This window comes from Panulirus ornatus, chromosome 29, assembly GCF_036320965.1.
Source record: "Panulirus ornatus isolate Po-2019 chromosome 29, ASM3632096v1, whole genome shotgun sequence".
Taxonomy (NCBI): Eukaryota; Metazoa; Arthropoda; class Malacostraca; order Decapoda; family Palinuridae; genus Panulirus; species Panulirus ornatus.
This window is the reverse complement of record NC_092252.1, coordinates 22,368,604-22,385,497: the sequence shown is the minus strand read 5'-3', so window position 1 is coordinate 22,385,497 and position 16,894 is coordinate 22,368,604. Positions and strand designations below refer to the sequence as shown.

The 16,894-nt window shown below is 39.5% G+C and overlaps 1 protein-coding gene across 1 annotated transcript in view; it reads left to right on the top strand.

Moving 5' to 3' along the window:
• SdhB (Succinate dehydrogenase, subunit B (iron-sulfur)) overlaps window positions 1-6,260 on the top strand; it is a 50,657-nt gene extending 44,397 nt beyond the window's left edge. The window contains exons 5-6 of the mRNA XM_071679399.1: window positions 24-248; window positions 5,313-6,260. Of these exons, the coding sequence (XP_071535500.1) occupies window positions 24-248; window positions 5,313-5,411 (324 nt within the window). The 3' untranslated portion in view covers window positions 5,412-6,260. The remainder of the gene's footprint in view (window positions 1-23; window positions 249-5,312) is intronic.
• Window positions 6,261-16,894: the final 10,634 nt, after the last annotated feature.

Here is a 16,894-nt window from a genome sequence, read left to right as displayed (position 1 = left end):
TTTTTCTCCTTGTTGAAAATTAGGATGGTCTCTATGAATGCATCCTTTGTGCATGCTGCTCCACTTCCTGCCCTTCATATTGGTGGAATGGGGACAAGTACCTAGGACCAGCTGTCCTCATGCAGGCCTACCGTTGGATCATTGACTCCCGTGATGAAATGTCAGAAGAACGTCTGAAGAGACTCCGAGATCCCTTCTCTGTATACCGGTGTCACACCATCATGAATTGTACAAAGACATGCCCTAAGGTTAGTGAATGCACTTGAAAACTGTCCATATGGCATTAGTATTGTCAAATGCTGGAAATTTATAATTTTTCAATTATTACTTGTCTCAGGGACATAGTAGAGTACTTAGCATTTTGTAATGATTTTCTGTGTTACATGCCTTCATGGGTACTTCATGCTAAGATAAACTTTGTAAAAATGCTGGTCATGGTAAGTTACAAGTATAAACTAAAATAAGCAGCTTAGTACTAAAATTTCAGTTTTTTCTTTTTTTTCCAAGTTTTCCATTCTTTACGTGAGCTAATAATTTGTTAATATGAACATGAAAACTTGTGCATGTGATTTTTAGCAAATGTGAGGGAGCTTTACCATGAGTTGAAGAGATATTTTACCTGAAAGCTCTTTTCTTTCTCCCGAAGCTTTCTATGTTGAATTGGTGTTAGAGTTCTCCTCAAACTCATCTATTTTGAATTTAAGTTTTTTAAAGCTTGTTTGTTTCTTCCTTATAGCAGTCCAATCTAGCAGCAAGTCTTGCTTGAAATTTTGAGGTTCTCAGTATTGTATTGCCAGTTTCTGTACATTTTCTTATGTTAACCACTGCTGCCACAAGCTTTTGATCACTGATTATCTTCACATAACAGTTTATTAATGTGTTTAGAGATCCAAACACACGAAAGAAACCCTGCAAGGTCATGTTTGCCCTGTATATAGTAGCTAGGCAAGCTTACCACTTCTTAACTACATTTTTTTAGGCATGAAAGGAGTTAGAAATCACTATGTCTTTTTGTTTTATGTCACTTAGCAGTTGCTTCTGTTTAGAAATGTAGTATATTATACCCAAAGACTTAGTGGTTATGTAATTGTTAGAGGAAAAGCTGTAGGAATACCATCTCCCTGAAACTATTAAACAGCTAGTTCTCTACTTTTGATGAATAGGATTTAACTTTCAGTTTGATTATGCTCTATTATTTCTGTCCTAAGGATTGGAGCACTGCAAACATGAAAGACCTATATTGATAATATGCTAGTTGCTGAGCAAAAGTCATGTGACAGTTGCTAATGTGGATAATGTATATTTGTTGTCTGGAGGGCCTAGAGGAAGTCGAGGACTTTAGGAACCTGGATTTGGTGGCAAATGGAATCATGAGATTGAAGAAGTTATAATATTGAAGATGAGGATTAGGACCTGAGTACATTAAGGAGTTTGTGGAATGGGAGATCCCTGTTGTTTAGGGCAAAGATTGGTGTGTGTGAAGATATGGTAGTGCCAAGGGTTTTGGTACTACCATATCTTCACACACCACTGAGAGTCTTAGGCATGGAATGCAGAGGAGAGGAAGAGGGTAAAAGTACTGGAAGTGAAATGCCTGATGTTAGACTCTTTGATTGTTCAAAGAATGGCAGTCATAGAGGTATAACAGTGGTTAGCTGTAGCGTTCCTGACTGTGACGCATTTACAGGCTTCCCAGGGTTGGGTGCATAGGTTCGAATCCTGGTTGCAGTAGTCTGTCCACAGTCAACCCAGCTTTTCACCTCCCCAAGGGTTTGGTCAGTGAAATGGTTACCAGGCTCAGACTAGATTATGTATATTTTTTTTTTTTTTCATACTATTCGCCATTTCCCGCGATAGCGAGGTAGCGTTAAGAACAGAGGACTGGACCTTTTTTGAATATCCTCACCTGGCCCCCTCTGTTCCTTCTTTTGGAAATTTAGAAAAAAAAAAAAAAAAAAGAGATTATGTATATATGTAGTGTTAATGGGATGACCTTGATTAGGGCCCTAGTTGCCCATGCTGTTTCAGTTAACATAAAAAAAGCATTCTGATTGAGAGACCTCACCAGGGTGTCCTGAAATTGTTTGGCATATGGGAAGGACCAGCAAAGAAAGACTGACTAATAGGATCTGTTTGTCTAAAGTTGAGGAAACAACATGGAGGGGGAGACAAAGAAATACGTGGAAGGATGGGGATTTTGAGTCCTCAGTATTCAGGAAAGTGTAAAGCTTTTAAATAGAATGAATGAAGTTATTCTGGTGTCTGGGAGGCCAATATACCATCAGTAGGCTGAGCCAGGGCATTTGAAGCAGTCTACTGTGGAATAGGACGTGGATGGTAGGCTTTAGTTTCAGTATTTTTTACTTGACTGCGAGAGTTGATGTGTGCAAATGAGGCCATTGTGCAAATGTTTCTGATGTTTCCTTGCTGAAATAGGAAAGGCAGTCAGTTATGAAATAAAGTATGTGTGCATATGGAATCCTTTTCGTTTTACTTTGCACATGCAGGTTTACTAATTCCCTGAGTAAATAAAAGTTGACTAAAAGGGGCAGGATTAGGGGGCTGTAAGCCTTGCCCTTCTTGTGTAGAAAGTAGGAGGAGCAAAGCAAGGACTACTTGTGCTCCTGAAAGCCTCAGGCTAGGATGTTTGAATGTGTTTCCAAGATGAGAAGAAAGGATATATAGGTAGAATATTTAATGAACAGAACTTGGACATTTTGACTGAGAAGAACAAAGCCCAAGGGTAAGGAGTAAGTTTGAGAATGTCTTAGGGTTAAAGTCAGGGTTTAGTGTGATGGCAAGAACTAGGGAAGGGGTTGGACTTCTGCTGAAGGACAATTTGTGGTTATATGTTACAGAGTGTGAGGAAGTGAGCTTTAGATTGATGGGTGCAAATGGAAGTATAGGGAGGTGTGTGATTATTAGTGCTTATTCACCTCGCCGTTAGAAGAAGTATAAAGAGGCACATATTTTTGGAGCAGCTGAGTAGGTGTTTAGCAGTTTTGATGCGTGAGACTGGGCATTAATGATGTGTGATTTAAAAGTAAAGTGGGTAATTTGGCCCTTGAGGATATAATTTGTGGGCATAGGGTATCCACACATACTTTGAGGTATGTGTGTAAAAATGATTGTTCATTTGAAATATGGTTTAAAAGGACATGTATAAGAATGCATAGGTGAATATGAAAGATGGGAAGTGGTTATAACTGGATTGCATAATAATTGATAGGCATGCAAAAGTGAAGCTCGTTGATGTGAATGTGCTGAGAGGGACAGCTGGTGGGATGTCTAATCATTGCCTGTTGGAGGCAAGGATGAAGATTTGTGAAGGTTTTCAGAAAGGAGTAAATTATATGGGTGAGAAGAAAGTCGTGAAAGTAAGAGAGCTTGGAAAAGTGACTTGCATGAAGAAATACCTGGAGAATTGGAGGTTAGAATGGTAAACGAAGCTAGGGGAGTGGGTGAGGAACGGGATGAATTTAGGGAAGCATTGTTGGTATGGGTGAAAGAAGTGTGTGGCATGTTGGAGTCCGGAAGGTGAGTAAGGGTAGTGATTGGTGGGATGACAATGTAGAGTTGCTGGTGAATATGTGAGATATTTACAGGGAGTGATAGGAAGATGCAGGGATTGACAAAAGGACAAATGAGAGTTGGGGTGAACAAGTATGAGTAAACTTTTGAGGGATTAGAATAATGTTTGGAAGGAGGTCAAACTACTGTGAGAAAAACAGAACATATGGGAACTTTGGCAAAGAGGGCAAATGGGGAGGAGGAAACAGGCATTAATGAGGTGAAGGGGAGATGGAGTGATTATTTTCAGGGATGGTAGAATGAGTTTGATGATGGTTGCAGATCTCGGATGTGTGGATCAGGGAGATATGTAAAGTGAGACAGTCATCAAGAATGTATTAGTGAAAAGAGAAGAGATACTGAAATACTGGAAATACTTCAGAAAGGGAGCAACTGTGTTGTTAATGGTTCATTAGGATTTTAAGTATATGTGTTAGTCATGGTAAGGTGCATGAGGATTGGCAGAGTACATGTACAGTGCCATTGTATAAAGGCATTGGGGACAAATGTGAGTGTTTGTATTACAGTGGACCTGGTAAATTGTATGGAAGAGTGGTGATTAAGAGGGTTAGAGTAGTAGAGGATGTGTGGATCAGATGTTTGCTTTGAGGCATGTGTATGAGAAATACTTGGAGAAATAAAAGGATTTGATCATGGCATCTTTGATATGTAGAAGGCATATGATGGAGTTGATAGGGATGCTTTGTGGAAGGTGTAATGAATATATAGTAAGGGATGAAAGCTAATTGATGCAGTGAGGAATTTTTATCACTTGGAATGAAAGTTCATTAAAGACATTAGTAGGCAAGCTGAAGTTGGAGAACACTGTTGCATAGGAGAGAAACTAGATGTACTTTGGTGATTGGAAGAGGGTTTATTGTAGTGTACGCAAGAATTTGCAGGAAGGAGTACATGTCCCTAATTAGATATATGGTTATGAAACACATGTTTACATTGGTCAAGATAGGTCATAAATAAGGTCAGTAGAGAGGGAGAACTTGCATAATGTCTCAGCAAAAAGGAGGAGGATAGAATGAAGAATGGATATATGAAAAGGATCTCTGTGATGTTAAGAACTGGAGAGCATGGACATGTAAAACACATTGTTGGTGATGAGTTGCAGATTTTTTGTGTTACAGTTGAAGGTAAAGATGAAAGGTAAACCATCAGAGAGATGTGTGGAAGTGGGAAGGCAAATTATCAAAACTCTGGTTATTTTAGATGAGGATCTCAGAATTATTTTGTAGTAGATGCAGTGAAAGAAATGTGTGTATTGCGATGGTGTGAATTTAGACTCTGGTTTCATTTGTTGTATCAGCTTAGTGTGTAAAGTAAAGAAGTACGAATAACATCCATAAGTATTGTAGCTCATGTTTCACTTCATCACTGTTTGGGTTAAGGATGCTTATAGTTATTTGAGAACACCTTTTGGAATAGAGTTATTGATGATACATATAGAGTCAGTATAACGTTACAAAATCATAACTAGAGTAGATGTTATCAAACTCTGTGCGAGAATAAAAAGTCATCTTTGGTGAAGCTCTGTCATTGGGAGTACAGTCTCATCAAGAATTTATCACTTCAAAGGAGTCCACATTGCCCTACTACAAATAGTGCTGCCTTGAGTTGCTGGAGCCTCTGTAAAGAGGTCCTAGATAACACCAGGACTCTTTCTTATAAAAGAGTTCATAGTTAATTGTAAATGAATGATTAATTAGAGTACTAATCTTTTTATCCAACAGGGGCTGAATCCTGGTCGTGCAATTGCTGAAGTGAAGAAGCTTCTGTCTGGTATAGCAAAAAAAGGAGAGCCAGGCCTAGACGCAATGGGTGCGAGTTAATTTTCAAAACTTGAAAACAAAAACCTTTAATGTCTCTCTAAATTCTATGACATACAGCATACAAGTTGCTGACATTGCTAGAGAAAGGATTTAAACAAGGCAAGAGTTTATGAAATTTCCTTCAGTGCAGAACTTTGCATGACATACTTGCAAAGCTAATTTAATAGTTCTTTTGAATATTCATTGTAATCATAAATGGTTTTTGAGGAAATAGGTGATAATTCCCTTTTTCTTGTGATTTGTAACTGCATTGCCAACGTTCTATTGTAAATTGGACAAGATTGCTAATAATTGAATGCTCATATTTGCGGTCTCCCAAATTTATGAGCCTTAAAAGTAAGCATTTTAAATAATCTCAGGAGGTCATAGCCCCAAGTGGATGTATATAGTGACATATTAGAAACACTTCACACATGTATATCATATGTGTAAAATTTTGGTCAGATAAACAGATTTGTACATATTCATTATCTTGAAAACTACCATAAATTTCTTGAATGAAAAATTATTTACTTTTACTGTCTCATTTCTCTCCATCTTTTGTGGATATCTTTAGTAAAACAAACAGTGCTTGGTACTATTCTGAAATTTCTCATTTTTTGATTTCTAAGTTATAGCCAAATGATTTTGAAAGCAAATATTACCTGGAATCATCATCACTTCAGGATATGGCTGATGACAGCATTACCCCTAGTGGTCTGGAAGCTTAATAACTAGATAGTATTCCATACAAACTTGGCACATTTTGTAGCTTGAGACAGTTTAAGATTCATTTGAAATTCGACAGATGTCAGTGACTATTAGAATGTATATGATCTTACTTTTTGTTAATAAATGGTGTATCATTTTCATATTTCTTTTTTAAATCTGACAAAGTTAATTGTATTTCACATACAAAATTATGCTGTAGTTAACAGTCATTAAATAGTACATGGAGAGTTTTGCTGGAATTCTGCAAGAAATTCCAAGATCATTTGTGGTTCTACATCCTAATTTGATGGATTTGGGACAAATTTGGTAGGTAGTAGTTGGTAGCCAGCCAACGAACAGGGAGGTATGTTGTCAGTACTACCTGCCTGGGTATCAGGAGGGTTAGTGACAATTGCGTAGTGAGCCAGCACTTCCGTAGTTGTCAAGTTGCACTCCTCTGACCCAGGTAGCTGTCTTTCCTTTCTTCCTCACCCGTACATGGACTACTGACTTTTTGTCTACAAACAATCTCTCCTTGTTACACATAACACTTAACAACACAACTCACACAGCTCATTCTTCGTAATCTAGATTTTCCTGCGGTGCACATTATGCGCTAGCCCTGCCTTTTGGTAAAATGATAAGAGCAGTAGTAGGTAGGAACATTTAGGCAGGAGCATAAGGTAGAATGAATAGGTAAAAGCAGTAGACAGGAGCATTAGGTCAATAAAAAAAAGTAGTAGTAAGTAGGAATATTAGGTAGGAGCCTCTGCAAACGCTGCAGTAAAGTTGCCCTCTAACAGTGGTCTGTTAAGGGTAAGGGACTAAAGGCTAAGAAGTGGCACTGGAGTCCTCTAGTTATGGAGACTATTGCTGTGGCCACCTTGTGGGAGTTTCAGTTGGCACAGCCATAGGGAACAAAGATATCTTTATTAAAAAGTGTTTAGATTGCTGGAGATATTTAGATATTTAGATATTTCAGAAGTGGTAGAGGATGTGTGGATCAGGTGTTTGCTTTGAAGAATGTATGTGAGAAATACTTAGAAAAGCAAATGGATTTGTATGTAGCATTTATGGATCTGGAGAAGGCATATGATAGAGTTGATAGAGATGCTCTGTGGAAGGTATTAAGAATATATGGTGTGGGAGGCAAGTTGTTAGAAGCAGTGAAAAGTTTTTATCGAGGATGTAAGGCATGTGTACGTGTAGGAAGAGAGGAAAGTGATTGGTTCTCAGTGAATGTAGGTTTGCGGCAGGGGTGTGTGATGTCTCCATGGTTGTTTAATTTGTTTATGGATGGGGTTGTAAGGGAGGTAAATGCAAGAGTCCTGGAAAGAGGGGCAAGTATGAAGTCTGTTGGGGATGAGAGAGCTTGGGAAGTGAGTCAGTTGTTGTTCGCTGATGATACAGCGCTGGTGGCTGATTCATGTGAGAAACTGCAGAAGCTGGTGACTGAGTTTGGTAAAGTGTGTGGAAGAAGAAAGTTGAGAGTAAATGTGAATAAGAGCAAGGTTATTAGGTACAGTAGGGGTGAGGGTCAAGTCAATTGGGAGGTGAGTTTGAATGGAGAAAAACTGGAGGAAGTGAAGTGTTTTAGATATCTGGGAGTGGATCTGTCAGCGGATGGAACCATGGAAGCGGAAGTGGATCATAGGGTGGGGGAGGGGGCGAAAATTTTGGGAGCCTTGAAAAATGTGTGGAAGTCGAGAACACTATCTCGGAAAGCAAAAATGGGTATGTTTGAGGGAATAGTGGTTCCAACAATGTTGTATGGTTGCGAGGCGTGGGCTATGGATAGAGATGTGCGCAGGAGGATGGATGTGCTGGAAATGAGATGTTTGAGGACAATGTGTGGTGTGAGGTGGTTTGATCGAGTAAGTAACGTAAGGGTAAGAGAGATGTGTGGAAATAAAAAGAGCGTGGTTGAGAGAGCAGAAGAGGGTGTTTTGAAATGGTTTGGGCACATGGAGAGAATGAGTGAGGAGAGATTGACCAAGAGGATATATGTGTCGGAGGTGGAGGGAACGAGGAGAAGAGGGAGACCAAATTGGAGGTGGAAAGATGGAGTGAAAAAGATTTTGTGTGATCGGGGCCTGAACATGCAGGAGGGTGAAAGGAGGGCAAGAAATAGAGTGAATTGGAGTCATGTGGTATACAGGGGTTGACGTGCTGTCAGTGGATTGAAGCAAGGCATGTGAAGCGTCTGGGGTAAACCATGGAAAGCTGTGTAGGTATGTATATTTGCGTGTGTGGACGTGTGTATGTACATGTGTATGGGGGGGGGGGTTGGGCCATTTCTTTCGTCTGTTTCCTTGCGCTACCTCGCAAACGCGGGAGACAGCGAGAAAGTATAAAAAAAAAAAAAAAAAAAAAAAAAAAAAAACTTAGGAAAAGGATAAACCCTGTGGTGTGACAAGGTTTACTTAGAGTTGTGCTACTAGTCATGTATATAAAAGAAGGGTAATTAGTGAAAAATGAAAGTGGAGTTCAGACAATAAACTTCATTATTTTGGAAAGTCAGTTGTTTCTTAAGAATAGTTGATCAAAACAAAAACATCTTAAGTTTATATGTGAAATGAATGCCTTTAAAAGGAACGTATAAAGTGCTTGCAATATGTAAGTAGACGATAAATATCATAAATGATGTCATTAGTGGTTGTATGCATGTACACTATCAAGAAAATTCTGTAGTACATGATTATACACCAGACTAGTTTCTTCTTGTGTCAGTAATATGCCCAATGGTTATGCAGCCATGATCTAAAAGTGTTAATGCTAAGATAGTTACTGACCCTCCCATACAGTTTTGTAACCAGTCATATTCACATTATAACATGTGAGTCAAAGTGGGCCCTACTTCACTGATTTGCTTATGCTTATTGTTTGTTTTGCATATTGTCAAGCACTCTTCCTTTCTTTGAAAAATGAAGTGTTAATTGTGTGTTGTTTAACCCATTCATGCAGCTTAGGCTTGCACATATATCAAGATAAATTTTGCTGGTCATTGTGGTTGGTGTTCATACATTATTAATTTTGTTATTGGGTCCCCTCATCCACAAGTTGAAGTATGTAGACATTAATGCAGTGTCATCAGACACTACAACACAAAAGTTTTCCATAAACTGAGATTCTATGTGGAAATGTCAAGTATGTCTGAATGAGATCAACACCACACACACATTATGTAATTTCTTGAAGCTTTGTCTTTCTTACAAGATTGATATTAATGATAAAAACCCATAGCATTCATATTTATTTGTTAAAAAAACTTACAGAAACACCACACATCTTACTGCATATGCTTGAAAATATCCAAGGAGTACCTCTTACACCTGGCAGATAGATTAAAGGAGGTATAGCAGACATAAATGGTGTCTAATTAGATAAAGCTACATATAATTTTGTTTACAAAATTGGAGTGTTTCTGGGCTCTAGTTGCAAGAGACTACACCACAGTTGAAAAGTCACCTTTGATAAGGATATATTGCTACAAGCACAGGACTCTTTCATAGATCTTAGTAATAGGATGATTAGAAATGAATAAAAGGGGAAATAGAAGAAGGCTCAGATTGGGGTGTCTAAATGTATTTGGATGTAACCAAGATGAGAAAAAAGGAGAGTTAGGTAATGTGTTTGAGGAAAGGAACCTGGATGCTTTGGCTGAGTCAAACGAAGCTCAAGGGTAAAGGGAAATAGTGGTTTGGGTATGTCTTGGGAGTAAATTCAGGAGTTGGTGAGAGGACAAGAGCAAAGGAAGGAGTAGCACTACTCCTTAAGCAGGAGTTGTGGGAGTATGTGATAGAGTGTAAGAAAGTAAACTCTAGATAGATATGGGTAAAACTGAAAGTGGATGGAGAGAGATAGGTGATTATTGTTGCCTATGCACCTGATCATGAGAAGAATCATGAGAGGCAAGTGTTTTGGGAGCAGCTGAGTGAGTGTGTTAGCAGCTTTGATATATGAAACCAGGTTATAGTGATGGGTGATTTGAATGCAAAGGTGAGTAAGGTGGCAGTTGAGGGGATAATTGGTGTACATGGGGTGTTCAGTGTTGTAAAGGGAAATGGTGAAGAGCTTGTAAATTTGTGTGCTGGAAAAGGACTGGTGATTGGGAATACCTGGTTTAAAAAGAGATATGATACATAAGTATACATATATAAGTAGGAGAGATGGCCAGAGAGCATTATTGGATTACGCATTAATTGAGAGGTGCATGAAAGAAAGACTTGGATGATAATGTGCTGAGAGGGGATGTCTGATCATTATCTTGTGGAGGCAAAGGTGAAGAATTGTAGAAGTTTTCAGAAAAGAAGAGAGAATGTTGGGGTGGTAAGAGAGTGGTAAGGGTAAGTGAGCTTGGAAAGGAGACTTGTGTGAGGAAGTACCAGGAGAGATTGAGTGCAGGATAGAAAAAGGTGAGAGCGAATGACGTATGAGGAGAGGGGGAGAAATGGTACGTGTTTAGGAAAGCAGTAATGGCTTGCACAAAAGATGCTTGTGGCATGAGAAAGGTGGGAAGTGGGCAGATTAAAGAGGGGAGTGAGTGGTGAGATGAAGAAGTAAGATTGTTAGTGAAAGAGAAGAGAGAGGCATTTGGATGATTTTTGAAGGAAAGTAGTGCAAATGACTGGGAAATGTATAAAAGAAAGAGGCAGGAGGTCAAGAAAAAGGTGCAAGAGGTGAAAAAGAGGGCAAATGAGAGTTGGGATGAGAAAGTATTAAATTTTAGGGAGAATAAAAAGATGTTTTGGAAGGAGGTAAATATAGTGTGTAAGACAAGAGAACAAATGGGAACATTGGTGAAGGGGGCCAATGGGGAGGTAATAACAAGTAATGATGAACTGAGAAGGAGATGAAGGGAGTATTTTGAAGGTTTGTTGAATGTGTTTGATGATAGAGTGGCAGATATAGGGTGTTTTGGTCGAGGTGGTGTGCCAAGTGAGAGGTTCAGGGATAATAGTTTGGTGAACTGAGAAAAGGTAGTGAAAGCATTGTGGAAGATGAAAGCTGGCAAGGCGGCGGGTTTGGATGGTATTGCAGTGGAATTTATTAAAAAAGGGGTGACTGTATTGTTGATTGGTTGATAAGGATATTCATTGTATGTATGGTTCATGGTGAAGTGCTTGAGGATTGACAAAATGCTTGCATAGTGCCATTGTACAAAGGCAAAGCGGATAAAGGAGTGTTCAAATTACAGTGGCATAAGTTTGTTGAGTATTCCTGGGAAATTATATGTGAGGATATTGATTGAGAGGGTGAAGGCATGTACAGAGCATCAGATTAGGGAAGAGCAGTGTGGTTCCAGAAGTGGTAGAGGATGTGTGGATCAGGTGTTTGCTTTGAAAAATGTACGTGAGAAATACTTAGAAAAACAAATGGATTTGTGTGTAGCATTTATGGATCTGGAGAAGGCATATGATAGTTGATAGAGATGCTTTGTGGAAGGTATTAAGAGTATATGGTGTGGGAGGTAAGTTGCTAGAAGCACTGAAAAGTTTTTATCAAGAATGTAAGGCATGAGTACAAGTGGGAAGAGAGGAAAGTGATTGGTTCCCAGTGAATATCGGTTTGTGGCAGGGTGCGTGATGTCTCCATGGCTGTTTCACTTGTTATTGGATGGGGTTGTTAGCAAGGTGAATGCAAGAGTTTTGGAGAGAGGGGCAAATATGCAGTCTGTTGTGGATGAGAGGGCTTGGGAGGTGAGTCAGTTTTTGTTCGCTGATGATACACTGCTGGTGGCTGATTTGGGTGAGAAACTGCAGAAGTTGGTGACTGAGTTTGGTAAAGTGTATGAAAGAAGAAATCCAAGAGTAAACGTGAATAAAAGCAAGGTTATTATGTTCAGTAGGGTTTAGGGACAAGTTAATTGGGACGTAGGTTTGAATGGAGAAAAACTGTTGGAAGTGAAGTGTTTTAGATATCTGGGAGTGGATTTAGCAGTGAATGGAACCATGGAAGCAGAAGTAAGTCACAGGGTGGGGGACGGGGTGAAGGTTCTGGGAGTGTTGAAGAATGTGTAGAAGGCAAGAATGTTATCTCGGAAAGCAAAAATGGGTATATTTGAAGGAATAGTGGTTCCACCAATGCTATATGGTTGCGAGGCATGGGCTACAGATAAGGTTGTGCAGAGGAGGGTGGATGTGTGGGAAATGAAATGTTTGAGGACAATTTGTGGTATGAGGTAGTTTGATCCAGTAAGTAATGAAAGGGTAAGAGATTATGTTTGGTAATAAAAAGAGTGTGGTTGAGAGAGCAAAATAGAGTGTATTGAAATGGTTTGGTCATAAGGAGAGAATGAGTGAGGAAAGATTGACAAAGAGGATATATGTGTCAGAGGTGGAGGGAACGAGGTGAAGTGGGAGACCAAATTGGAGGTGGATGGAGTGAAAAAGATTTTGAGTGATCAGGGCCTGAACATACAGGAGGGTGAAAGGCATGCAAGGAGTAGAGTGAATTGGAACAATGTGGTATACTGTGGTCAAAGTGCTGTCAATGGATTGAACCAGGTCATGTGAAGCACCTGGGGTAAACCATGGAAAGTTTTGTGGGGCCTGGATGTGGAAAGGAAGCTATGGTTTCGGTGCATTACACATGACAGCTAGAGACTGAGTGAACAAATGTAGGGGGTGGTGTTTCATGTGTGGCAGGGTGGAGCGGGAATGGATGAAGGCAGCAAGTATGAATATGTATATGTGTATATATGTATATATGTATATGTTTCGCTGATGATACAGCGCTGGTGGCTGATTCATGTGAGACACTGCAGAAGCTGGTGACTGAGTTTGGTAAAGTGTGTGAAAGAAGAAAGTTAAGAGTAAATGTGAATAAGAGCAAGGTTATTAGGTACAGTAGGGTTGAGGGTCAAGTCATTTGGGAGATAAGATTGAATGGAGAAAAACTGGAAGTAAAGTGTTTTAGATATCTGGGAGTGGATCTGGCAGCGGATGGAACCATGGAAGTGGAAGTGAATCATAGGGTGGGGGAGGGGGCGAAAATCCTGGGAGCCTTGAAGAATGTGTGGAAGTCAAGAACATTATCACCATAAGCAAAAATGGCTATGTTTGAAGGAATAGTGGTTCCAACAATGTTGTATGGTTGTGGGGCGTGGGCTATGGATAGAGTTGTGCGCAGGAGGGTGGATGTGCTGAAAATGAGATGTTTGAGGACAATATGTGGTGTGAGGTGGTGATCAAGTACGTAATGTAAGGGTAAGAGAGATTTGTGGAAATAAAAAGAGTGTGGTTGAGAGAGCAGAAGAAGGTGTTTTGAAATGGTTTGGGCACATGGAGAGAATGAGTGAGGAAAGATTGACCAAGAGGATATATGTGTCGGAGGTGGAGGGAACGAGAAGTGGAAGACCAAATTGGAGGTGGAAAGATGGAGTGAAAAAGATTTTGAGTGATCAGGGCCTGAACATGCAGGAGGGTGAAAGGCGGGCAAGGAATAGAGTGAATTGGATCGATGTGGTATACCGGGGTCGACGTGCTGTCAATGGATTGAATCAGGGCATTTGAAGCGTCTGGGATAAACCATGGAAAGTTGTGTGGGGCCTGGATGTGGAAAGGGAGCTGTGGTTCAGGCATTATTGCATGACAGCTAGAGACTGAGTGTAAACGAATGGGGCCTTTGTTGTCTTTTCCTAGCGCTACCTTGCACACATGAGGGGGGAGGGGGATGTTATTCCATGTGTGGCGATGGGAATGAATAAAGGCAGACAGTGTGAATTGTGTGCATGTGTATATATGTATGTGTCTGTGTGTGTATATATATGTGTACATTGAGATGTATGGGTATGTATATTTGCGTGTGTGGACGTGTATGTATATACATGTGTATGGGGGTGGGTTGGGCTATTTCTTTCGTCTGTTTCCTTGCGCTACCTTGCAAACGCGGGAGACAGCGACAAAGCAAAATAAATAAAATATGAATATGTATGTTGAAATGTACAAGTATGTATATGTGCGTGTGTGGGTGTTTATTTATATGCATGTATTTGTGGGTAGGTTGGGCCATTCTTTCGTCTGTTTCCTTGCGCTACCTTGCTAATGATGGAGACAGTGACTGAGTATTTAAAAATAGATAAAAGTAAAATATAGAAAATTGGTGTTACTGGTATCTATCTGCAAGAGTTTATACTAAAAGTGAAAAAGTCTCCCCATAGAGAAGCTGTATCTTTGGGAGTACAGTTGTGTCAAAGAATTTCTTACTCCAAGAGAATATACATTTACCTGCTGTTGGAAGTAGCACAACTTTGGGCTGCAGGAGTCTCCAACCCATTCACTACAGTTGTGAATGAAGTGATTGACATACCTAGTTATCTGCTATATCCTCACCTCCCACTCACTACGTTCATTTTCATGATGGTGTCTGGCAATCATATGCACCATCAGTGTATCCCACAGAATCACTCTGCCTCTCATCTTCACTAAATGGACATTCATTATTTCTTGTTAATACACTTTTTATCTTAGTCATATCCAGCAAGAATATCTGTATTATTGTTTTACTGTCCTCTGCTCTCTGCCATGATCAAGAACAGAACTTATGCAGCGTGAAAAAGTGCACATATCTCTCCTAGTTTTTCTCTTTGAAGTATGTGTATACCTTCCAACTCTTACCACATGGTACATCAATCTGTGAATTTTTTATATCTTCCACTATCTCAAACAGTGTTAGAAGCAGTGAAAAGTTTTTATCGAGGATGTAAGGCATGTGTACGTGTAGGAAGAGAGGAAAGTGATTGGTTCTCAGTGAATGTAGGTTTGCGGCAGGGGTGTGTGATGTCTCCATGGTTGTTTAATTTGTTTATGGATGGGGTTGTTAGGGAGGTGAATGCAAGAGTTTTGGAAAGAGGGGCAAGTATGAAGTCTGTTGGGGATGAGAGAGCTTGGGAAGTGAGTCAGTTGTTGTTCGCTGATGATACAGCGCTGGTGGCTGATGATTCATGTGAGAAACTGCAGAAGCTGGTGACTGAGTTTGGTAAAGTGTGTGAAAGAAGAAAGTTGAGTAAATGTGAATAAGAGCAAGGTTATTAGGTACAGTAGGGTTGAGGGTCAATTCAATTGGGAGGTGAGTTTGAATGGAGAAAAACTGGAGGAAGTGAAGTGTTTTAGATATCTGGGAGTGGATCTGGCAGCGGATGGAACCATGGAAGCGGAAGTGGATCATAGGGTGGGGAAAAAGGATAAACCCTGTGGTGTGACAAGGTTTACTTAGAGTTGTGCTACTAGTCATGTATATAAAAGAAGGGTAATTAGTGAAAAATGAAAGTGGAGTTCAGACAATAAACTTCATTATTTTGGAAAGTCAGTTGTTTCTTAAGAATAGTTGATCAAAACAAAAACATCTTAAGTTTATATGTGAAATGAATGCCTTTAAAAGGAACGTATAAAGTGCTTGCAATATGTAAGTAGACGATAAATATCATAAATGATGTCATTAGTGGTTGTATGCATGTACACTATCAAGAAAATTCTGTAGTACATGATTATACACCAGACTAGTTTCTTCTTGTGTCAGTAATATGCCCAATGGTTATGCAGCCATGATCTAAAAGTGTTAATGCTAAGATAGTTACTGACCCTCCCATACAGTTTTGTAACCAGTCATATTCACATTATAACATGTGAGTCAAAGTGGGCCCTACTTCACTGATTTGCTTATGCTTATTGTTTGTTTTGCATATTGTCAAGCACTCTTCCTTTCTTTGAAAAATGAAGTGTTAATTGTGTGTTGTTTAACCCATTCACTGCAGCTTAGGCTTGCACATATATCAAGATAAATTTTGCTGGTCATTGTGGTAGGTGTTCATACATTATTAATTTTGTTATTGGGTCCCCTCATCCACAAGTTGAAGTATGTAGACATTAATGCAGTGTCATCAGACACTACAACACAAAAGTTTTCCATAAACTGAGATTCTATGTGGAAATGTCAAGTATGTCTGAATGAGATCAACACCACACACACATTATGTAATTTCTTGAAGCTTTGTCTTTCTTACAAGATTGATATTAATGATAAAAACCCATAGCATTCATATTTATTTGTTAAAAAAACTTACAGAAACACCACACATCTTACTGCATATTCTTGAAAATATCCAAGGAGTACCTCTTACACCTGGCAGCATAGATTAAAGGAGGTATAGCAGACATAAATGGTGTCTAATTAGATAAAGCTACATGTAATTTTGTTTACAAAATTGGAGTGTTTCTGGGCTCTAGTTGCAAGAGACTACACCACAGTTGAAAAGTCACCTTTGATAAGGATATATCGCTACAAGCACAGTACTCTTTCATAGATCTTAGTAATAGGATGATTAGAAATGAATAAAAGGGGAAATAGAAGAAGGCTCAGATTGGGGTGTCTAAATGTATTTGGATGTAACCAAGATGAGAAAAAAGGAGAGTTAGGTAATGTGTTTGAGGAAAGGAACCTGGATGCTTTGGCTGAGTCAAACGAAGCTCAAGGGTAAAGGGAAATAGTGGTTTGGGTATGTCTTGGGAGTAAATTCAGGAGTTGGTGAGAGGACAAGAGCAAAGGAAGGAGTAGCACTACTCCTTAAGCAGGAGTTGTGGGAGTATGTGATAGAGTGTAAGAAAGTAAACTCTAGATAGATATGGGTAAAACTGAAAGTGGATGGAGAGAGATAGGTGATTATTGTTGCCTATGCACCTGATCATGAGAAGAATCATGAGAGGCAAGTGTTTTGGGAGCAGCTGAGTGAGTGTGTTAGCAGCTTTGATATATGAAACCAGGTTATAGTGATGGGTGATTTGAATGCAAAGGTG